This window comes from Myotis davidii, unplaced genomic scaffold (genome assembly GCF_000327345.1).
Source record: "Myotis davidii unplaced genomic scaffold, ASM32734v1 scaffold459, whole genome shotgun sequence".
Taxonomy (NCBI): domain Eukaryota; kingdom Metazoa; phylum Chordata; class Mammalia; order Chiroptera; family Vespertilionidae; genus Myotis; species Myotis davidii.
Genome location: NW_006289838.1, coordinates 243,306 through 267,699, shown reverse-complemented (window position 1 = coordinate 267,699; position 24,394 = coordinate 243,306). Strand labels below are relative to the sequence as shown.

General features: G+C 53.0%; 1 protein-coding gene across 1 annotated transcript in view; it reads left to right on the top strand.

The window, feature by feature from the left end:
- Positions 1-16,476, top strand: part of AP3S2 (adaptor related protein complex 3 sigma 2 subunit) — a 35,976-nt gene extending 19,500 nt beyond the window's left edge. The window contains exons 5-6 of the mRNA XM_015563235.1: positions 13,260-13,367; positions 15,570-16,476. Coding sequence (XP_015418721.1) covers positions 13,260-13,367; positions 15,570-15,698 — 237 coding nt within the window. The 3' untranslated portion in view covers positions 15,699-16,476. The remainder of the gene's footprint in view (positions 1-13,259; positions 13,368-15,569) is intronic.
- The last annotated feature ends 7,918 nt before the right edge of the window (positions 16,477-24,394 follow it).

The following is a 24,394-nucleotide window of genomic DNA, read 5'->3' as shown; positions in this document are numbered from 1 at the left end:
ACCCTAACTTAACTCTGGTGCCGTGTCACATATAGAAATTTTTTGATCTTTGCAACCATAGTAAAACAAAGACTTATATTTTTGATATTTATTTTAAATATTTAAATGCCATTTAACAAAGAAAAATCAACCAAAAAAATGAGTTTGCTTGTCACCAAGTCATAGGTTCGCCATCACTGAGCTATTCTGTGGCTCTGTGCCCCTACAGCTGCTGTTCCGATGGAGGAGGACATGCCTCACGCCTCCGCCTGCTGTCCTCTAAAGCCTCTAAGTGCCCAATGACGCCGAGTGGTTGAGGGATGTGTGTTGTGCGGGTGAATTCCGGGGAATGTACACAGAGATGGGGCCACTGCCAGAAGGATAGGGCGAAGGCCCCTTCACCTGCAGACCTTCCCGCCTGCCTCTCTCACTCACCACTTGCCGTTCCCTCCCTTGCACTTTGTGCTGCAGCAACACTGAGCTATTTTAGACCTTGTCTGCAGGGAGGTGACAGCTTTGTAAGGTTTCGATTCCCCGTAAAGGGCTAGCGAGGGTGGGGTGGGGCCAAGGCCGTTGCAGGAGCAGCGCTTCAGAAGGAGCAGGTAGCATGGGATGGAGATCATCTCAGAACCAGGTTTATGGCACTTGGAAGTTTTTCATATATATATATATTTACACACACATACGTATACATACACACACACACATATGTTTTTATTGATTTCTGAGAGGAAGGGAGAGGGGAAGAGAGAAAGAGAGGAACATCAATGATGAGAGAGAATCATGGATAGGTGCCTCCTGCATGCTCCACACTAGGGAGCAAGCCCACAACCCCAGCATGTGTCCTGACTGGGAATCGAACTGTGACCTCCTGGTTCATAGGTCGATGCTTAACCACTGAGCCGTGCTGGCCGGGCGGAAGTTTTTCTTGATGGCCAAATGAATTGTGCTTTACTTACCTGCCTGCCTGCTATTTGGGCAAATTAGGAAAAGTGATAGAATCCCGGACCTCCTGGTTCATAGGTTGACGCTCAACCATTTGCCGCTGGCCGGGTGGAAATTTTTCTTGATGGTCAAATGAATTGTGCTTCACTCACCTGCCTGCCTGCCAATTGGGCAAATTAGGAAAAGTGATAGAATCCCAGGGTGTATGCCCTGGCTCGTTTTGCTTAGTGGTTAGAGCTTGAGGCCCGAAAGGTCATCTCTTTGATTCCCCGTCAAGGGCACACACCTCGGTTACAGGTTCCCCACCCCTGGTAGTGGCTCGTGCGAGAGGCAATCAACCAATTGATGATTGATGTTTCTCTCTCTCTCTCTCCCCCGCCCCCCCTCCTTCCCTTCCACTCTAATAATCAATGGAAAATATATCCTTGGCTGAGGATTTAAAGAAACAGCAAACAGTCCCAGGGTGCAGAATCTTGGAGTGGTGGGCAGGGACTTATTCTTTGCTACCAGGGGGCACAGGTCAGGCCGGGGATGGGCATGGCTCCATGCACACGGCGCCTCAGTAAAGAACCATGACAGTTCCTGCTGCTGCTCAGTAGACCAGGCGGCTTGGGAGCAGCGTGAGCTCTCTGCACCGAGGTGAAGGGTCTGTCTGTCTCGGGAGCCAAGAATCCGTCTCTGTGTTGGGAAGGAGGTTGGTCAAGAAGACTGACTGTAATCACTCCATCAGCTATAGTCATTCACTGCTTAAGTATCTGCACCTGACGGCTACATCATCTTGTTTTAGTTTTGGAACAGGCATCAGTAAGGACTCCGGTTCTCCCCATTTTACAGGTGCAGAAGCTGAGGTTTAGAGCCGGAACACCTGTTTCTTTAAAGCCACACCCTAGAAGGGGCAGGGAAGTGGCTTCACAGAGAACTCTGACTCATAATGGGAATTTGTTTTTCATTTTTTAAGGAAGGAATACTGTGCAGTGAGCACACTTTGCTGCAGTCAGCTATATTTATGCAAAGCCCAGAAGTGAGTGATCCTTTTATCGGAGAAGAATTACTTACCAGGGCCCACAGAAGAGTTAATGAGTTGCTGGGAGATTGGTCATTCCTTCCTCCATTTACCATTCGTCGGAGCCCCACCCTTCTCTGAACTTTTATAGCTTTTGCCCTTGGTCATGGCACTTATCACGGCCTTCCTTTTATTACAGTTATTTTATGTTCCGTAGTTATTCTAAGCCCTGTGAGGTCAAGGTCCACAGGCTGTCCTCATTTCTTCCTTACGCCCTGACCATCCTGGGTTGGGAAGCATATCTGACAGTAGGCATGGCTGCAGGTCACATGTTCTTGGTGAAAACGGGCGAGAGCCTTGACCCTGACACCGGATCTTGTGTCTGGCGGGTCCAGTGGGCTCCCATGTACTGACTTAGCTAACACAGGGTCCGCTCGAGCCATTCGGCAAAAAGAAAGAGAATAAAAGTTCTAAATACAGAATGATTCTGCCCACAATTCTCACTCAGCGTGGGCCTGGAGTGAGACAGGTTTGAATTGGCTCTTCTTTGCCTCTGCCCTCGCGTGCCTGTCACTTGCCTGTCATGAGCATGACACGGTGCCTGGGGTGATTTTAGTGCTTGAGGGTGCAATTCAGACTTTCAATCTGTGTGGTCCCTGAATAGACCACTTTGTCTAGTGCTCAACTGGGAAGGCAAAGTAATCCTTGTCATTGGTGGAGGGAAAATGGCCGGGTTGGACTGTAGAGGTGATGTAAGGGATTCTTTTTTTTTTTTTTTTTTTTTAATGTAAGGGATTCTTGGCTGTGTCTACTTTCCTCTTACTTGGTGGCTTTAGGGTTTGATCTTATGTAAGATGAGGTTCCACTAGATTCACTTGTTCATTGAAAGAATGAATGATCACATGACTGAAAGAGAAGAAGGAACATCAGGAGGGAGGGATGGAGTCTTACGGAATTTCATGACGAGGAGACATCTGGAGAGAACGGTGGAATTGCCCAGTCTGAAGACCAAGGCAGGTCATGAAAGTGGTGCAGGAGACACTGATAGCCAGCAAGAGAGAAATAAATGGAACTTTACAAAGCAGGTTGCTTTCTTTGCTTTAGTGGAGCTGGCTGGGACCAGACAGCCCTGCGTGCGTGAGTTCCCGAGGGCATCTCAGCATAGAGTAAATTCATTGATCACCGTTAGCAACGAGAGGCAAGGAAAGGCTAAGTTACGGTCAGAATATTCTGATGTCGAAGTCATGGGAATGCGTAGTTCACGTTTGAAGGTTTTCCTTCAAATCGTTTAATGGTGACTGGACGTTTGGACGCATCGTGTCCTCTCCCGGGGGTGCCCGGCGCTGCTCCGTGGGCTCCGTTTTGTTCATGGCAGATGGACCTGCAAAGACACTTAGCCCACAGCGGTCGACTGTAATGACCGTGTGTTCATTTGTGGACCCATGAGATAAAGGGTGAGCCATGGGGACAGGCAGTCCGTAGCGTGACTTAAAACACTGATAGAACGTTGGACTTTGGAACGAAAGTGGGGGTAAGAGAGAAGGCTGGTGTGCCAGGTTTCTGGAGGTGTTTTTACGCCCTCCTCCTCTTTCATTTTTTTTTTTTTTTCGAGATTAGATCATTTGGGAACTAGAGATTGACTCTGGATCAAGGTGACTCAAATAATTTCCTCTTCCCCGTCCCTTCTCCGTCCTCTTAAAGTGTCCCCTGTCTTCTTCCGTGGCTTATTCGCAAACCAGCGCACCCTCTGCAGGGACTACAGGTGATACGTACCCCAGCTGACCAGGACTTCCCCCCCGATAGGCTCGGGAGCCCTTTCCTAGGAATTAAGTCACTAAGAGGTAGAGAAACCTTATCCACCTTAGCTTTTTATAATGGTAGACTAGATCTTTATTTATTTATTTAATATCCTCACCCGAGGATATTTTTCCATTGATTTTCAGAGAGAGGGAAAGACAGACAGAAATACCGATGTGAGAGAAACACATCGATTGGTTGCCTCCTGCACTCGCCCCAACCAGGGCCTCAGCCAGGGAGGGAGGAGCCTGCAACCAAGGTACGTGCCCTTGACCGGAATCGAACCCGGGACCGGGACCCTATGGTCCACAGGCTGACGCTCTATCCACTGAGCCACACCGACTAGGGCTGGACTAGATATGTTATTAGTGTTTACCACTTCTTTTTTAAAACTTGAGTCTTGCAGTATCGGCATCCTCATATTTCAGTACAAGCACTTTGCTTACGCTCTTAAATGATTCGTTTTATTGTCTTCGGTGCAGTGACAACGGTTTTAAGAAAGATCAGAGAGTCCGCATTGGCGATGTGAACCTTGTTTGTGGTACAATAGGCTTTTGTCCCCCAGTGGAAAATACCCCGGGAGATGTTGATCTAGTCTAGAGGCTTCTGTGGGGGTGAGCGAGCTTGGGTTGTGGTGTGTGTGAATGTGCCCCTGGTGTCTCGCAAGACCTTACCTGCCCTCTGCCCATGGCGTTCCGCTAGATGGGTTCCTGCCATTCCCATATAGGACCGCATTTTACTGTAGAAACTGTGCTATTCACGGCACTTACCTGTAGCTGCAGGGTGCCGTGTGGTACAACGTTCTAGGTAGCATTGTGGACGTGAGTCAGCTTTTGTGAGCTGTGAGCATGAGGACCCTGCTTCTTACATCTATAGAAAAATACATTGTAAGTTTAATACTGAAGCTTATTAAAGAAAGAAACTTTTAGGACATGGCCAGCTTAAGGTTTGGAGCTGTTTTCACTAGCTGAAAAAAGTCATGTTCGGAAAAAAAAAAAGATAAAATATTGGGAAAGTGAAAAAAATATCGAACTTACTCAATTAAAAAAAAAAGAGAGAGTCATGTTCATTGTCTTCTGGCTCCAGATCATTTTGCTCCTGGTGATGGTCTCTGTTGACCTGGGATTGGACTCGGATCTTTTTTATTTTTTAAAATATATATTTTATTGATTTATTACAGAGAGGAAGGGAGAGAGATAGAGAGCCAGAAACATTGATGAGAGAGAAACACCGATCAGCTGCCTCCTGCACACCCCCTACTGGGGATGTGCCCGCAACCAAGGTACATGCCCTTGACCGGAATCGAACCTGGGACCCCTCAGTCCAAAAGCTGACGCTCTATCCACTGAGCCAAACCGGCTACGGCCAGACTCGGATCTTTTTTGTTTTGTTTTGTTTATTTTCTGGATTCAGAATTTTTTTGACTACAGTGCAAAACATGAAGGGTGGCACTCGAAGATCCTGCAGTCTCTGACCTCGGGTGGGGTTGTCGACACTGCCTCCTCCCTCTCCCTAGCAGTCCCCGAGCTGTGTCCCTAAGGAGCACCTCTGTCCTTCTCTCCATCCTGACACGAAACCAGCAAGCTCGTCGTGACCCCCTTTCTCTGTGCAGGTGAAGTCTGGCCCACGCAGGAGCACGCGTTTCTCTGAGTTGTGTACGTGGCAATAACAGCCACACAAATAGGGTTTTTATTAAACTCAGAGACAGGGTAGGGATCCAGGCCCACTCAGAAGGCCTGTCTCCTCAAAATCAGGACTTTTGAACCACACGAGCCTCTTTCATCCGTTGTGCCAGCGTCTATGAAGTTCTGCTGTTGCCAAGCACAGGGCTCGGCACTGGGGACCCAGAGATGAATGTGTACAGTACCTGCCCGCAGAGAAAATCAAGGTCGAGGAGAAGAGACAGACCAAGGGCAGTGCCCTGAACTGAAGACCCGATGGCAATGCATATGGCACAGCGATGTCACTGAGAAGGGGCGATCCTCCCGGCCTGTCCTCGGCCTTTCTTGAGTTTGCTCGGCCCAAACCTTGGGTGCTCTGCACCTCGGGTCCTGGAAGACTGTCTCCGATTGGTGCAGAGCTGCTTAGCGAGATCCCTGTGACGAGTGGTAGGAGGCGGGGAGGGTGAGGATTGGCAATGGGGGCAGAGCCAGCTGCGCTGCCAGCCCTCGCGCCAGTTTGCAGAAGCGCTCTCTTTGCATCGGGAGGTCGCAGCAGGTGAGACGGCCACGTAACTCCTCTGATGGCTCTCAGTGTGGCCGTTCCCTTTCTGTGCGGCTCACAGTGGGGCTGCGGGCCGGGCCCTGCTTGGCACAGAGCCTATGATTCGAGCTCCTCAGAACAGGAGAAGCACACCCCGCACAGTCCCAGAGCTGGGCCTGGGCACTGTGGCCTCCCCGGCACTCACTGCATTTCCCCTCTTTCCTCTGTTAGTACAGTGCAGCCCCGGCCCAAACTCCTAGCTCTCCATTTTTTTAAAAAAAACCAACTATATATATATTGATTTCAGAGAGGAAGGGAGATGGGGAGAGAGAGAGAGAAACATCAACGATAAGAGAGAATTATGGATCAGCTGCCTCCTGCACACCCCCTACTGCGGATCGAGCCCACAACCCTTGACCAACATTGAACCCGGGATCCTTCAGTCCTCAGGCCACATCTATCCACTGAGCCAAACCGGCTAGGCTAGGTCTCCATGTTGGTCAGGACATTCAGAGTGCCTCCAGGGGAAGAGGCTGGGGAGGCTCAAGCAGTTCCCTTCTATTGACGGAACAGGAGTGGAGCCAAACTGGATGTCCAGTGCATCCAATCATAGAAGCAAGTACCTCCAGGGGCGAGAGGGGGTGAGGACGATGGGACAGCTTCCTGGAAAGGAAACATGAAGGAGGACAGATGTCCGGGCGTGTGGGGAGGAGGGAATAGAGCAGGGGTGGGCAAACTTTTTGACTCGAGGGCCACAATGGGTTCTTAAACTGGACCGGAGGGCCGGAACAAAAGCATGGATGGAGTGTTTGTGTGAATAATATAAATTCAAAGTAAGCATCATTACATAAAAGGGTACAGTCTTTTTTTTTTTTTTTTTTTTTTTTTTTTTTTTTAGTTTTCCTCATTGCAACCGGGCCGGTTCTGCCCCGCGGGCCGTAGTTTGCCCACGGCTGGGATAGAGGCTTGGTAGTGCGTTAGAGTGCCTTCAGAGGGTAGACTCTGGTAATCATCCCTACTTTTTTACTGCTCTGAGGGGTTTTAAGATAAAATTTTTAATGGGACAGAATTATAAACTGCAACTCCCAGTCACTAATGTGTGGCCATACATTTATGTATTTTGGTCTTGTAAAAAAACATGTTTCCATCCAGCATTTTACCTGTTGAGATTTCAGCTTCATCACCAAGAGTATTTTCACTGGCCCTGGCCCGTTTGGCTCAGTGGATAGAGCGTCAGCCTGCGGACCGAAGGGTCCCGGGTTCGATTCCGATCAAGAGCACGCACCTCAGTTGCAGGCTCCTCCCCGGCCCGGGCCCTGGTTGGGGCGCATGCAGGAGGCAGCCAATCAATGTGTTTCTCTCACATCGATATTTCTCTGTCTTTCCCTCTCTCTTCCTCTCTCTAAAAAAATCATTGGAAAAATATTCTCCAGTGAGGACTTAAAAAAAAAAAAGTATTTTCTCTGTTGCCTTCCCTTCCATCAAGATAACCTGTGGTTTATTGGGGTTATCGTAATCTCTGTGTTCAGATGAAACTCTTCCTGGTTGTGATTATCCCTGGATCGAATTGCTGGTGCATTTGCCAAGTACCAAGGAATCAGTGGTACTCTTGTTCTCTGAACAAACACTTTGGAATGAGTTTTGCTGGTGTCATTGTTTTAGGTGGCTGCTGAAATAGCAGAATGTTGTGAATTGTTATTAATTGGCAGTTCATATTTGTTCAGTGCCCGCTGAGTGTGGCTGGGTTAGGGCTTTTGAGGACCTTGACCTCTATGGTTTCTTCTACTTCTGTGGTTTTGTTGTTGTTTTTCAGTCCTCACCCGAGGATATTGTTCCATTGATTTTTTAGGGAGAGTGGGGGAGAGAGGGATAGGCAGAGAGAAACATCGATGTGAGAGAGACACATCGATTGGTTGCCTCCTGCACACGCCCTGATCAGGGCCGGGGCCAGGGAGGAGCCTACAACCAAGGTATGTGCCCTTGACCAGAATCGAACCTGGGACCCTTTGGTCCGCAGGCCAACACTATCCACTGAGCCAAACGGGCTAGGGCTACTTGTGGGGTTTTTATTGCCACCTTCACGACTCAGATTTCAGATTTCCCTTTCCCCTGCCTCCCTTTGTCATGTTGGTCCTTTAACTCTCGGGGCCCTCTGAGGTGTTTACCCACATTTCTCTTGACCTCAATCAAGATGGCTCCATCAGTCCACGGCTGTCATTGGACAGAACCAGGCTTTGTGATTTGACTGGCCGGCTGCCCTCTCCCCACACCTGTGCTTGGCAACCTCTGACTTTTGCGAGTTCCCTTGATCTCCACTCAGAGAACCATGCCCACGTTCAGTGGGCCTTACCCTCTCCCCGACTTGTCAGGTGGGCACAGGCCGCTGGGCAGCTGTCCCCTAGTGGCTTGACCTTGCTTATTTACATCACGAGAGACTGTGTCCACCCAAGGTCAGTGTGACTGACGTGTTCAGACCTGTTGATGCCACTTACACTGGTATTGTAATCATGTCATACACTCAGTAACAGCCAGGTAAGCCATGCGTGAGAAACGAGAATTTGTCCCATGAAAACAGGTGAGCGCTCTGGCAAGGCCAGGTCCCTGGAAAAGGCAATGACGCGGAATTAGGTTTGGACAAGGAACCTTGAAGATGAGGGATGGGCCTGAGCTGGTTTGGCTCAGTGGACAGAGCATCGGCCTGCGGACTAAAGGGTCCCGGGTTCAATTCCAGTCAAGGGCACATGCCAGGGTTGCGGGCTCGATCCCCAGTAGGGGGCGTGCAGGAGGCAGCCGATCCGTGATTCTCTCTCAGCATTGATGCTTTCATCTCTCTCCCCCTCTCCCGTCCTCTCTGAAGTCAATAAAAATTTTTTTAAAAAAAGATGAGAGGTGGGGGCCTAAAAAACTTACAAGGGGTACTGAATGCTTCACTGGACTCTGAGTTCTCCATGTTCAGGGAAACTGGAAATTGTAGGGGATGCATTACGGGTGAATGTTATGCAAGAAAAATAGCATAGAACACGTCAGACAAAAAGGTCCTGTTGGCCCTAAATCAAAAGTTCAGTGGCTCTGAAAATACTGTTCATAGCAAATGATTGTGGGCTTGGACGTGAGGGAAGTCACAATAAAAGTCATAATGCCCGTTTCTATTTTTTTTCCTTTTTTTAAATGTATTTTATTGATTTTTTTACAGAGAGGAAGGGAGAGGGATAGAGAGTTAGAAACATCCATGAGAGAGAAACATCCATCAGATGCCTCCTGCACACACCATACTGGGGATGTGCCCGCAACCAAGGTACATGCCCTTGACCGGAATTGACCCTGTGACCCTTGAGTCCTCAGGCCGACGCTCTATCCACTGAGCCAAACCGGTTAGGGCATGCCCGTTTCTTTATAACATGAGTTGTTGGTTTTAAGTGCTATCCATCGGCTCTCAGCCATTGAGGATGGGGAATCGTTACTGTTATTCTATCTACTGCCCTCCTGTTCTCCCCTGTGTCTTCCTAATGTTGGTGCCTTGTCAGGGCCCAGCACTGACATTCTGTCATCACTCTCATCGCCTTTAGTCTGAGTCCTACCAGCATGTGGACTCACTGCTCACCACCCGTCCTGCTGCCGGCAATTTTCCAGTCACCCCTCACTTGCCAGAAGTGCGTCCTGTAGACCCTCCAGAAAAACCCGCGGGAGCAGTGGTTCCCGCTGTATCACTCTTGGTTGATGATCAACACAGTATAAAATGCTCTGCTCATACTTTTTCTCCTCGGGCATTTTGTAGGTTTTGCTCCTTTTTCTGCTAGAATTTTACTGTGGAAATTTTCAAGATTTGCCCCCTCCCCTTTTTTTTATCCTCACCAGGGATATACTGGGGATATGTTTATTGATTGATTGATTGATTGATTGAGAGAGAGAGGAAAAAAAAATCATCGATGTGAGAGAGAAACATCTATCAGTTGCCTCTTACATGTGCCCTGACCGGGATTCAAACCCACAGCCTTTTGGAGTGTGGGATGATGCTCCAACCGACTGAGCCACCCAGCCAGGGCAGATACTGCCCCTCTCAGTGATTTGATCTCTTGCCCGGTTGCGGAAGTCCAGTCGTCTTGCCCACAAGGTCTGGCGCTGCCTGTGGAGGGCCAGTTTTCCCTGGGACCCACGGCGTCCTTTTGGCATGTAGCTCCTCTCGTATCCCAGCTACGCCCTCAGGTCCATCTTTATGGAATCTTTATGAACAAGTCACTGTATGTTTATGGAATCTTTATGAACACGTCAGTGTATGTTTATGGAATCTTTATGAACACGTCAGTGTATGTTTATGGAATCTTTATGAACAAGTCGCTGTATATTTGTCCATTTTAGTTTCAGGCATGTGTTGCGTCTCCTTAGCTGTCTTCTGTAACTTGTTTTCTCTCTGTTCCTTTCAACTATTTTTTCTTTGTTTGTTTCAGTTTACTTGCTGTTTTTCATTGCTCTCCTTTTTCCCTCCTTACTGTGCTAGCAGCAGCTCTCCTCCCTGTCTTTCCTGCACGTCCACCTTCATTTCTGCACGTTTTTCTGAGCTGTGCGGGTAGGCGTCTTCTTACCTCCCTGCTTATCCCATAAGCTCTTGCTTGCACCTCTGCTTTGAGCTCTTGCTTCAGAGTTTTCTTTTTTTAATTTTGCAAAATATTTTATGACAATTTTATCTGCCCCGCGGCAGTGTTTTCCCAAGGTGTAGCGTGAGTCTGCCTCTTTGCTTTCCTGTTTCCTTCCTCATTGGTTCTTGTGAGTCTTTATATAAGTCCTTTTTTATAACTCGTCTTTAAGTAGGTGAGTTTTCAGGGGCCGGCTGTTTGCAGAATGCTTGGTTGGGGAGGTGTCAAGTCTGTGTTCCCGGCTCGCGGCAGTTCTCACGGTGTGGGATTCTGGGTGAGTTCCCTTACCTGCGTTCTCTCCAGCCAGCAGGCAGGCACCGTGCGCTTGCCCACAGTGCACGCTTGTCCTTTCTGCAGCTGCAGAGACCAGCTCTGGGAGGCAAACAGAGCTTGTATGTGTGGTTTCTCGTTTCACCTCAGCTCCAGCTCCAAGGAAGTTCTGTCGTCCAAAAACGAGGAATCTGTTTGCGCCCAGAGGATGTGCCCCCTACCTCCAGGAAGTGGATTTGTGCCGTTTCTCCAAGCTACCCAGCCTGTGTTCTCTCTCCGTAACATCCTCTCACCCTTTCGTGCTCTGAAGGAGAGGAGCCCTTGCATTGAGCTCCCTGCTCTTGACAGCGTTTGGGGGGCCTGGACTTCTTCCTAGTGTTGAAAATGGAGGTTGCATTTTTATTTATTTCTCCTTTTTGCACTTTGCACTGATACATTTTGAATAGCATTTAAAAGTTACGAGTTCATGATGCAGTGTTCAATTCAGAAGTCTTAACTGCTGTTGTCTGTTAGCCAACGGCTGGTCCTCTATTAGGCCTATCATACCTTCTCCATGAAGCCTCCCCACACTGCCACCCGCCTTCTAAGCACAAGGAATACGCTGCTCAGACTTGCAAAAGGCCTATCACTCAGTGCGCCTGCTCTGCCCGGGGCACAGTTCGGGCCTTGGGGATAAAGCGTGGAAAGATTCCTACAAGATCCTTGGCACAGCACAGGCAAGTCTTAAGCGATTCCATGTGGACGAGGGATGAGCAGAGGGAAGGCGTTTGGGATTTCGAGGAAGTGTGGTGGGAAGGGTAGACCGTGAGCTCTGCGGCCAGGCTGCCTAGATTCAGCGCTCAGTTCTGCTGCGAATACACGTGATACTGGGAGGTTTCCATGTGTCTGTTTTCTCGTCTGTAAAATGAAGATTGCATTACCTGTCTTGGGTGGATGTTGTGATATTAAAATAAGTTGCATATTGCCCTAGCCGGTTCGGTTCAGTGGATAGAGCGTCGGCCTGCGGACCAAAGGGTCCCGGGTTCGATTCCCGTCAAGGGCACGTACCTTGGTTGTAGGCTCCTCCCTGGCCTGGGTCCTGGTTTGGGCTCCTGCAGGAGGCAACCAGTCGATGTTGTTCTCTCATATTGATGTTTCTCTCTGTCTTTCCCTCTCTCTTCCACTCTCTCTAAAAATCAATGGAAAAATAACCTCGAGTGAGGATTAAAAAATAATAATAATAAAAATAGAAGATACTTTAAAAAAATAAAATAAGTCGCATATACAGTGCTCAGCAGGTAGTGGATGTTCCGCGGGTACTGCTTCTCCGTGAAGACAGTGTGCTAAACAAACAGATTAATGCTACGAGGATAGGTGTGGAGACCTGTTATTTTTTATTGTGGTGAAATTTACCCAACGTGAAGTTTACCGTCTTCGTTTCCAAGTGCAGCTCATCAGTGTTAGGTGCATTCGCTGTCTTGTGCATCCATCTGAGAACTCTTTTCATCCTGCAAAACTGAAACTCTGCCCATCAAACAGCACCCCCCCATGCCCTGCTTCCCCCAGCCCCTGGCAGCCACATTCTACTTCTGCCTCCATGATTTTGACCACTAGGTACCTCATAGAAATGGAGTCATACCCTGTTTGTCCTTTGGTGTCTGGCTTATTTCACTCAGCTTCATGTCTTTAAGGTTCATCCATGTTGTAGCAGGTGTGAGAATTTTCTTCCTTTCTAAGGCTGAATTATAGTCCATTGTATGAATATGCCATATTTTGTTTATCCACTCATCTATGGATGGGTGCCGATGAATGATGATAATGTAATGAACGCCGTCATTATCTATTTAGGTTCCACTGTGTGTGGGCACCAGGTTATCCTGTTCAGTCTTTGCCACCATCCCGGAAGCATTGAAAGGATAGTGTGGCCCTGACCGGTTTGGCTCAGTGGATAGTGTCGGCCTGTGGACTGAAGGGTCCCGGGTTCACGTCCGATCAAGGGCATGTATCTTGGTTGCGGGCTCTATCGATGTTGCGGCTGATCAATGTTTCTCTCTCATTGATGTTTCTAACTCTCTATCCCTCTCCCGCCCTCTCTGTAGAAATCAATAAAATATATTTTAAAAAACAAAAAAAGAAAGGCTAGCGTGCCCAAGTTCACAAGCTAACAACAGAGCGGAATTTAACCAGGGTCTGCCCCACCTCAGAGCCCGTGCTCTCAGCACCGCCTCCCTGCCTTGAGTGTGGCCAGGCACCTCTACCCCTGCTCCTGGGAGATTCGTGTGTGACGTGTGCGCACGAGGGAAACCCCTGTGGCCTCCTTTGAGAGGTGGATGACCCAGGGGCTTTGTGTCTGTTCAGGGGCCGGCGTCCTGTCCCACGGCCCTGACGCTGCAGGAGCGCCCGCGAGGCTTCCCAGGGTGGTCTGACCCTTCTCATTTCTGCTCCCCCTCTAGGTACACTACATCCTGCAGGAGGTGGTGATGGGAGGGATGGTGTTGGAAACAAACATGAATGAAATCGTGGCTCAGATCGAAGCTCAGAACAGGCTGGAGAAATCGGAGGTGAGTGCACAGCTGTCTTGGTCCGTTTGTGCCTTGGGAATGTTTTACACTCCTTTCTTTTTTTATATATATATATTTTTTATTGCTTTTTTACAGAGAGGAAGGGAGAGAGATAGAGAGAGTTAGAAACATCAATGAGAGAGAAACATCGATTAGCTGCCTCCTGCACATCTCCCACTGGGGATGTGCCCGCAACCCAGGAACATGCCCTTGACCGGAATCGAACCCGGGACCCTTCAGTCCGCAGGCCGACGCTCTATCCACTGAGCCAAACCGGTTTCAGCCACTCCTTTCTTCCTTGAGTCCATGAAAGCTCATTGATTTGAAGGCCAGGTAAGAAGGAGGCAAAAAAATGTGCATGGAAAAGCCAGATAGCACCGGAAGGCAAGCAGCTGCAGGGGGCTGTGGCCTATGTTTGTGGCTTGTAATTCTTCCTCTCAAAACCACACATTCAGGGCCCAGCACCTGTTCTCCAATTGCAGTGGGGTTTCCTAGTTTGTGTGCCAGATGAATCTGATCTCCCAGCAGCCATTTCTCGCAGTGTCTTTCGGACCTCAGAGTCGCCAATGTCCACATTTACAGTGACAGCCTTATAACAAGCTACAGGAGCGATTGAGCTGGGTTTGAAAGTAACATGCCCCAGTCCACCCCCACGTGGTGCAGATGCTCCCAGGAAGTCTGTCCTGTCCCCACTGGACCCCTCCATCACCTTCATCCGCCTGGCAGGGGCCCACCTTCACATGCTGCGAAATTGCGGGGCAAATGACCGCTTTAATCTCCCCCATGTCGGAGGCAGCTTCCTTGCTTTGGGTAACAGAATTTGATCTTGCGAAACTAGGAATTCTTGTTTCTGTGAGGACTGGCCGTCCTGCTGAGAAAGCTTTTCCAGACCACAGCTATTGTGGCCGCCGTAGTTCTAGAAACGCAGGCTGGGACGGTTCCAGGAATAGTGAGTGACTCAGAGGCGAGCGGGCCGGGAACCAGAAGAAGCGGAGACTTGCGGGGCGAGGGCGGAACCGAGGGTGAAATGGGCCTCAGGATCTAGAAAGGCAGACGAGGAGGAGGAAATGGTTTTGAGTCGTTGTCCGTCTCCTCCCCTCCTCTCTGCGCAGCAGGCGAGAGCCTGGAGGGTGAAGGTGACCGTAGGTGCCTTGACTGCTTGGGTCTGTGACCAGTCCCTGCGGGTGTGGGTCCACTGACCTCCCGCTGGTCCTTCCTCCCATCTGGCTGCCCGTGACGTTGCGAAAGCCTGTTCTTTTCCATCTCACATTCTTAGTTGGCAAGCAGGTGCCTGAAGCGGTGACATTCGTTTTCCTTTTAAAGATGTCCCCGTGACTGCACTTGTTTATAAGAGTCCTCGGTCTCCTGAGGAAAGGGTTTTGCTTTGTTTTGTAACCTGAAAAGTGCCCGCTACTGAGCGTGACTTAGTGAAACCATCTTGGATTATTTCCGCAAGCATTTATCGGGCACCGACCGTGGGCCAGGCATGTGAGGTGCTGGGGCTGTGAAGCTACCTAAGCGACAGCCTTCAGGGGCTCAGGGTTGGACCCCTATTACCATAGCCCAAGTCACCTGAAGACTGTTTTGTTGGCTGGCTTTGAGGACGGGGGGAGGCGAAGCTTGCCTTGTGTGTGCTCAGGCTGGACATTTAAAAATGTATACACACACACACACACACACACACTAGAGGCCCAGTGCATGAAATTTGTGCACTGATGGGGGGCGTCATCTGGGGGGCTGAGGAGACTGGGGACTCCAGAGGCAGGTGTGCGGCAAAGCCGGGCCCACCTTGCCGCATGCCTGCAGCCCTGGCGGGGCTGTGCCCTCCCCTGCCAGCCATCTTGTGGCTGTGGGCACCACCATCTTTGAGGGCAGGGCAGTCAATTAGGATATTCCATCTTTATTAGATAGGATATATTGATTTCAGAGAGGGAGGGAGAGAAACATCAGTGATGAGAGAGAATCATTGATCGGCTGCCTCCTGCACACCCCACACTGGGGGTTGAGCCCGCATCCCGGGCATGTGCCCAGACCTGGAATCAAACTGACCTCCTAATTCATGGGTCAACACTCAACCACTGAGCCACACCGGCCGGGCTGGGCCGGGCTGGACATTGTTGAGACCTCCGTCACTGGGTTTTCTGCGCATTAAGTCCACGGCACCGAGGGTTTGTCTCATTCCCACCTCTCGTTTCTCCCCAGGGCGGCCTCTCGGCAGCCCCCGCCCGGGCCGTGTCCGCTGTGAAAAACATGAACCTGCCCGAGATCCCTCGGAACATCAACATCGGTGACCTCAACATCAAAGTCCCCAACCTGTCCCAGTTCGTCTGAGGGGTGAAGGCTCGGCTGAACTGGAGGCCTTGAGACCAGCAGAGCCAAGCCAGTCCCACGACAGAACCCACCTGCGCCCGGGAGACAACCTCGGACCTGACGCGCTGCCGGGGAGCGGGAGGGGAGCCTGTGTCGCTGTGGAGTGCTCAGTTCTCATGTGCCGGTCTCCGACGCACGTGGCCACTGCAGATGTGAGGGGGCCCTGGCTCCCCTAGTCAGGGGATCAGTGTGTCCAAGTCACTCGCCCCCTCTCCCTCCCACATGCAGCCGTTCCCAGGGTTTGGGGTTGTATTGAGAGGCCCACCCGCTTCCCAGGACCCCCACTAGGACCTTGTCCGACTGGAGTTTTCTTCCTTAGCAGCATGAGGCGTCTGGTCCAGTCGCATGTGCTTTTGCCGGTGCGGTGCCACGGCTGGCAAAGGGCTGCCCTTCAGCTCTGGGATGTGGTGAGTGGCAGCCAAGGGCCTGCTGGCTCTGCTAGCTTGTCAGCCCAGGGTCCTTTCCCGGCCACGCTTTCTGGTTACCCTCCTGCAGAGTACGTCGCCCCTGCCATCGTCCCGGCTCTGCCCGCACAGACCAGACCCTGGGCCTGTCTGGGGGAGCACCCCCACACAGCACCTCTCCAGCCCAGCCAGAGGCGTCCCCCGTCAAAGGGGAGCAGTTTTGTGTCTGTAGAAGCTGAAGGCAGTGTATGGAGCATCTCAGAGTTACGACTCTTTCTGGGTTTAAAATACATTGTCCTCACGAGGAGCAGACGGGTCTGTCGCTGTGTTATGAATGATGAGTCTTTCTCCGGACGGGAAACCCACGGCCATCCGAACCAGCTGGAGCATGGGAGCCTGGGCCGGGGCCAGGGTGGGGGCACGGGAAGTGGCTGGCTGAGACTGGTGGCGGCAGCATCTTCCACCCCATGTACGAGGGTCCTCCCTGAGCTCTGTATGGCACACCTTGTTCCCGCAGGCGACGTTCTCGCAGAGCTGGCTTTGGGGACCTGTACACGGACCTGTGCTCGGAGCCCTTCCCTCGGTTCATTCAGAGCTAAAACGGCTCCTCGGAGGAGTGCCGTCGCTCCTGCAGGGCCTCAGGTCTCAGGGACGGTGTAGAGCTGCCTTGAGATTACAGAGCTCACCGCACCGTCATGGCGCCCACTGGCCGGGGGACCCAGACTGGTTCCTCAGGCCTCCTGATGCTGTCACAGCGCCCTGAGAGATGGTGCGCAGCAGGGCCATGTGTCCAGACCACGTCTCTTCCCTCTTAATTTTTTTCTAATTTTTTAAAATTGATTTTTGAGAGAAAGAGAGAGTGTGCAGAAGCGGGAGAGAGAAGAGAAAGAGAGAGGGGAACATTGATTTGCTGTCCTGCCACCCGTGTAGGCATTCATTGGTTGATTCTTGTATGTGCCCTGACTGGGGATCAAAACCGCAACCCTGGCATGTTAGGATGATGGTGTAACCAACTGAGCTCCCCGGCCAGGGCCTCTTCCCTCTTTGGATGGTGGTTCCCGTGGCCCATGGTCCTCTGTCTTTCAGATCCTCTCTGGTAACCTCAGAGGTGGGCTGTGTTAGTCAGAAGCCCTCTTACGTCAGAACAGGGGAATGTAGGCGGCGATATCTGGTTTTGAAGGGTTTAATATTTTTACAGACATTTTAGCATGATCACATCCCTTTCTCTCCCGTTCGTTCGTTTATTCGTTCGTTCGCCGAGTGTGAAATAGGAACAAAGGGAGGACACCGGTGTTTATTTTGCGCCTGCTGGGACGTGGCTGAGCAGGATCCTTCCCCGGTCCTTACGGCAGACATCTCCGCTTTCCGGGTGAAGACAGTGGGACTCAGAGAGGCCAGGTAACCAGCTCTAGGTCACACAGAGCTACGAATCGAGCCGGCCAAAGTCTTTTACTTTTCTACTGCTCACGATGGCTTCTCCCAAGTTTATCTTTTTTCTTATAGATAAGGGAACAGTCTCACAGAGGTTAAGTAGCTTCTCACAAACATTAAAAACGGGCCTGGTTTTCTGAAGTGGCCGTGGGCAGCATCGTGGAGTGGGAGCTGGCAGGCCCGCTGTGCCGCGTTGAAGTGATGAGGAAACAGAAGCCAGGGGGGTTTGATGTGTTGAGTGTCACAGAGGGAGAGCCAGGTCCTTTTTTTATTTTATTTTTTTAATCCTCACCCGAAGATATTTTTAGAGAGATGGAAAGACCGAGAGAAACATTGATGTGAGAGAAACACATCGATTAGCTGCTTCTTGCACAAGCCCAACCAAAGCCTGGGCTGAGGAGGAGCCTATAGCCAAGGTATATGCCCTTGACCGGAATCAAACCCGGGACCTTTTGGTCCACAGGCCAACAGTCTACCCACTGAGCCAAACTGGCTATGGCCAGGTCCCTTTTCTGGATTTGTTTGGGTTTAACGCGTTAACAGCAGGAAGCAGTGTCCTGGCGACCCTGGGATAGTCTTCAGAGGTTTTGCTGCTGGAAACCAGTGGTTCCCACAGGCCCTTGGCTGGTCCTGTAGATTCCACCAGTGGGCACCAGCAGCACCCCGCACACCGCCCCTAAGATGGCGCACACTTCAGCCCAGCTTTGTGATTGGAAAACTCGATCCCGTTGGGCAAGTCACGGTCGTTGCTCATTGACTACTGGAGGTTGCCTGCAAGTCCAGTGAGCTTTCTTGCCCACTGTCGCAAAGTCATAAACGTTTTATGAGTGAAGAGAAACCCTCGTGGGCCTGATGTTGGCGAGGGGTAGGTCCTGCTGCTGAGGGATGTCCGTTATGGAACTGGGCCGGGTCTGAAGGTGGGAGTCCTTGGCCCTGGACGGCGTACGCAGCATTTCCTAAAGTGGTGCTGAATTCTGGGTTCTAGGTTCTCAGCGCTCCTGCCACCGATCAAAGTCTAAAAACCCGTCGGTGTGCAGTTTCTGAGTGCCTGTGGGCACCAGCCCAGGTGCAGGCAGTGAAGGTGGGGAGGCTCTGCTTCCTACCCTGGTCTCAGTGCTCCGATTGTGGAGCCTGGACCGTGTTCTGTGGCACATTTAACGGATAATACATTTCCCGCCCCCAGCCGACCCCATCAAGTGCTCCCAGCAGCCTGTCTCAGTTCAAACGGCCATCGCAAAAGTACCGCCGGCTGGGAGGCTTAAACAACAGACATTTCTCAGTGCTGCAGGCTGACCAAGGTCAAGGTGCCGACAGATGCAGTGTCCTGGGGACCCTGCTGCTTGTTTCATAGCTGATGGCGGAGGTAGGAACCTCTGTCCCCAGTAAAGGCACCAGTCCCATCATGGGGGCTCCACCCATGACCTCACCCAAACCCCGTCACTTCCCTAAGTCCCATCTCCAAGCGCCTTCACCTTGAGGATTAGACTTGAGCAAGTGGATCCGGGGGGACACACGCCTTCGGCCCGTACAGCGCACTAATTACCCCCACGCCGCCTGGGCTGGTCATGGCCCTGTGCTGGTCACATTGGGGATGAGGTCAGAGTATCCTGATTCTCAAGTTCCTGTTATTCAGGCCTCTGCCAGGGAGGAGCCAGCCCCCCCACCGCCTCTACACAGCCACCCTGGAGAGGCCCTCTCTGGGCCCAGGACCATAAGTAACACCAGGCTGCTGGCCGAGTCCTGTGTTAGGGACCAGCCCTCGGCAGTTTCCTGAGTGTGGTCTCTGTCCATGGCTTTCCAAAGAGGATGCAGCAGGGACGGCGCCTGAAGGTGGCCGTGAGCCCCTTAAGTAATGGAGACATGAGGGTGCGGGGATGGGCTCCCAGGGGGGGTCGGCTCCCAGCGAAATCCTGGCCTTCAGCCTCCAATCCTCTCACTACTGTGGTCGTTGCAGCTGAGTGCACCAGCGTGTGTCCTGTCAGTGCTCACGCCCCGGGGGCTGCCCTGTGGCTCCGACCTTGGCCTCAGAGCCTGGAGGTTCCAAACCTGCAGCGTTCAGGCCGCAGGTGGCAGACATGCAAATAGGCCCCCTTCAAGGGAGCAGTGCCATGAAAGTGATTAACCTTTTCCAAAAGACAGCATTCTTCCCTATTTCAGTGATGAGTGGTTCAAAGAGGAAAAACACTCGTGTCGTTCAAAAAGTAAGATAACAAAAGCTGTTCAGCCAGATTCGCCCCAAGCCTCCAAACCACTGCACACCCTCCCCACTCCCCCATTCCTGGGGGAAGCAGGTGTTTCCCATTTAAAGGATTGAGGAGTTCCTGCGTTCTTATTGCAGGAGCCTCCCATGTGAAACGGCACCCCCCTTTCAGGCCTTGCTCTGCCCCCCTTCTCCAAGGACTCGGACATACTGGGTGTTAGCTCAGCGCTGTGGGCAGATGTCCGCCAGCCGGCTGGGAACCTGGGCGTGGGCAGGAGAGGAAGCCAGTGGCCATCCCAGAGGGATGGTCGGAGCCGTGGGGGCGAACGATGCGGCCACGGGATGAGCGGCAAGGGTTGGCCCAGCCCGTGGGGAGGGGAAGTGAGAGGAGAGTCTAGACCAGCAGTTCTCAACCTGCCTAATGCCGCGGCCCTTTAGATACAGTTCCTCATGTTGTGACCCAACCATAAAATTATTTCATGGCTACTTCGTAACTGTCATGTTGCTACTGTTATGAATCGTCATGTCAGTATCTGATATGCAGGATGCATTTAGACGACCCCTGTGAAAGGGTCATTCGACCGCCAAAGGGGTCGCGACCCACAGGTTGAGAACCGCTGGTCTAGACAGTGAAGACTTCAGGTCCTGGGAGGACTTTCAATGGGAGGGGCCTCTCCTGGGCGTGCAGCTGCCCCCACCAGGCCCCCCAAGGGAGGCAGCGAAGGAGGGATTCGGAAGGGTCGGTTCTGGCCGCAGGGTGGCCGTGTTAGAGTGCGGGTCGCAATCCAGCTCTGGGCACAGGGCCTTGGAACTCCTGCCTCGGGGGCGCTTGTGGGGTTACACAGGCTGGAGGTGGCCCACCGAGGGCTCCACCACTACTGGCTGCACCATCACTGGGGTTTTGCAGAGGGAAGGGGAGTCAGGGGTGATGCAGTGCACTGGGGAGTTTGGTACGTGGGCCTCAGGTCCTGGCGGAGGCGGAGGGGGACAATGGCTGTTGGCCTGGCCCGCCAGTGGGGTCCCGGGCCCGTTGTAGAGGCTGCCTCTGGGTAAAGCTGTGGGGGAAGCCGTAGGGTCTCTGGAAGCTTCCCTTACGAAGAGGAGTGTGAAGACAGAAGAGCACCTCATGATGGTGGGACCAGCGGTGTGGGAGGCAGCCTGGGCCTGCCCCCGGAGCCAGCGGGGAGGCAGAGGCCCTGCGGCCACGCAGACCTGGCTGAGGGTGGGGTCCTGTAGGCGCTGCCTACACACTGCCCTAAAAAATGGGTCTTTGGCCTTCTCAAGAGCAAACCCCACATTTTCCCTCAACTCAGACATCAGCCTGGCCTGGGAGCATCTGAGATGGGGCGCCCTATCCCTTAAGGCTCCCCCGCCCCCCGCCTGCCTTCCGGAGGGCAGATGGAGCTTGTCTTCCACACAGAACCAGGGCCTAACCTGTGTACGTTTTCCTTGGCACAGGTGACAGCCTGGCGCAGGCCCTCCCTGAGGGCATCCTCCAAACATTAACCAACCAGCACGGCTCAGGCACTGACCAATCAGAGTGGAGGTACCAGATGGGGAGGTGGGGGCATGCCTGGTGGTCCCTGTTGGTTCTGCCCCCAGAACCCCGTCTTTCCTGAGACAGCAGAGAGACCCCGGGGACTGCCAGGTCTGCAGCTGCTGCAGTTCAGTTCTTCGCGCCCCCCCTCTCCTCCCCCCCAGGGGCAGGAGGCTAGATAAGACCCCGCAGGTTGAATGTGTGCCTTGCTGAATTAGTGCATCTCCTCCAAGTCAGGTCCTGTGGTGGGAGGGGCAAGGGGCCTCCTCGCGCCCCATCTCTGGACCCTCATAAGCTGGCAGCGGAACTGGAGGCCGAAAGGTGGCCATGAGCCCGGGGCACTGCCGCTGCCTAAGCCCCTGCTTTGCCTGGGCAGCCTGGGAGCGCGGCTCCCCTGGCCTCAGTTCTGAGCACTGGGCACCAGTGCCCTTCCCTTGACCCCTCTCCAGACCTCCGAGTGGCTCCCAGCGGGCCGTGGCCACTTGCTCTTGCTGTGTCTGACGTGAAGAAGGCAGCACGTGAGCCTGGGAGGTGGTCCTTGCTTGCTAGGGACGTGCCTGTGCAACGGAGACAGGCCAGGATTTGAACTGTCAGCTGCTAAGCCAGCGTTTTGGAACTTTGTGTGGCTGGGAGGTATGACAGGGAGGAGGTGGCTTCCTCTCATTTGGGGCGTTTTCTGCTGAAATTCCCCCCCTCATGCAGGTCCCAGCCACCGCCTGCCTCTCCATCAGCTGGGCCCTGGCTAGTGCCAGCCAACCTCACTGGCTGTTTAAAGTTCACTCCGATGTTACCGGATTGGAGGGAAATCCCTGGGTCCAAACTACCAAACAGGCTGGCGTCGCCGTGACGCTGCCTGGCATCGAGCTGCACCTGGCCCCGGTTGACAGCAGGAACGCCGGCCTTCCTGGAAGGCCCCTCCCTGCGCCACTGCGCTCCAGGTCACACCCTGCCAGGTGCCCTGCTCCCAGCCCCAGCCCAGCCCAGCTCTGCGCTGCCCGGGCCTCCACGTGATGCCTTGTGATCACGTGTCCTCACAGGTGGTCCCTTCGCTCCGAGCCTGCGGTCCCCAGCTTTGCCCAAGTGGCAGCACTTGGGGAATTGGCCTGGCCGTGGTGTGAGCCGAATGAATGTTAAGTCGTCGTAACCACCGTCCTGTCACTGGTTGGTCTCTCCTTTCATGGTCCCTCCACAGCCCTCCCAGGCAGAAAGGGGCCATGTCCTCAGCCCTCAAATCCAAGTCCCAGGGCCCTGAGCTGGTCTCTGGGAGGAGGGGAAAGACCTCCGGTCTGCACGTCTCACAGTTCATCCATCGAGGAGTAGCTGCTCTGTCACGTCGTCTTCACCAAACCCCGTGAGGCCAAGTGCGATTCAGAGAAGCTACTTGCCCGGAGGAGTCATTCGCTAATAATTCCCCCGGCCAGTTACAAATCTTGACCACTAATGGCCACTGTCCACACCCTCCTCCCCAAAGCCCACGGGGCTGGCCCAGACCCCGAGTGGCCCAGCTTCTGAGAGTCAGACCCTGACAGGAACCCTTTCCTGAAACCTCTGTCCACGCGTAGACCCCAGGCCCCCCAGAGGCCAGGAGAGGGCGGCAGCGACCCCACTTCTGTGGACAGCCAGTCCTGGGGGCCAAGATTGGTGCAAATCTGAGTATTAGGGAGAGAACCATCTGACTCCCAGGGTGGGCGGGACTCTTCCCCAAACAGCTTGGGGCCGCTGGGAGGCGGCAGGAGCACTGGACAGGTCATGCTCCCAGCCTCCTGAGGGTTCCAAAGGGGAGACATTCCAGGAGCCTGCAGCCGGGGGATCTGCTGGTCATGCGGGGCGGGGGCGTGGGGAATAAGGGAGGCCCGGGAGGCCTCTGGACTGAGAAGGGGCCAGGCTGCCCAGTGTCTGGGGTTTCAAAAGGGAATTCTACAAAAGGTCTCAGGCTGCCAGGGCGAGAGGAGGCAGCCCAGGCAGGTTGAAGCAGGTCTCCGACGTGCAATGTTCTCTGCTGCTGGAGGGTGTGTGCCTTAGCTGAGCCAGCGGGGAGCGGGTGGAGGTGCCGGGGGAGAGGCTGGGGGGCACCCCGCTGGGTGTAGTGGGTCTATATGTCCAGGTCCTAATACCCGGAACCTGTGAACGTGAGCTTGTTTTAAAAAGGAGTGGGGGATGGGATTAAGTTAAGGATCCAGGGATGAGATCACCTCGGGTTATTCAGGTGAGCCCTAAGTCCAGTGACAGGTCTCCTTCCGAGTGACACGGAGGAGGTGGCCCTGTGACTACAGAGGCAGAGCCTGGAGTGATGCAACCATAAGCTGAGGACCCCGGAGCCACCAGGGGCTGGAAGAGCCCCCGCAGGACCCTCCCCTGGAGCCTGCAGAGGGAGCAGGGCCCTGCTGGCACCTTGTCTCAGACTTCCGGCCCCAAATGGCAAGAGGTTAACTTCCTGTTGCTTTAAGCCCCCCAGTTCGCGGTACTTTGCTACAGAGTTGGGGGCCTCGGGGTGGGCAGAAGGGAGATGCAGAGGGTGATAGACGGAAAAGACAGAGGGAGGGAAGCGTGCAGAGGCCTGCAGCTCTTGGGTGGGAGAGAGGGGCCCAGCAGGGGGGGAGAGGGCGCCCGGAGGGGGAGAGAGGGGGCCCAGTAGGGGGAGAGAGGGGGCCTACGCTCAGGCCGGTGTCAGGGTGAAGGCGCATTCTGTAGAGTTTTCAGCGGCCCAGAGAAGCTGAAGGCCCAGGTTCCGGTCCGATTGGTTCCGCCACAAGCAGAGCTGGGCCACCAACAGGGAGAGGCTGTCGCTCCTGTGGCCGGGCAGCGTCTCGTGGAGATGGAAGGGCTGCTCTTCACCGTCTGGCCCGCCACCACCACCACCGCCCCCCCTCCTGCCTCCCGTCCTCTGTCCCTCCGCCGCCCTGGCCCTTGGGCCAACTTACATCAGCAGGCCCTGTCCCACTTCCGGCCCTGCCAACACAGCTTGTTCTAAAAGCTGCTCTTTGTCTTTTTTTTTCCCCCCTCAAAAAATGTGTTTTTAATCTGTTTCATACTAGAACCCAAACTGAAGTCTTGAAAACAGTAAGAAATAAAAATAAAAAACCTC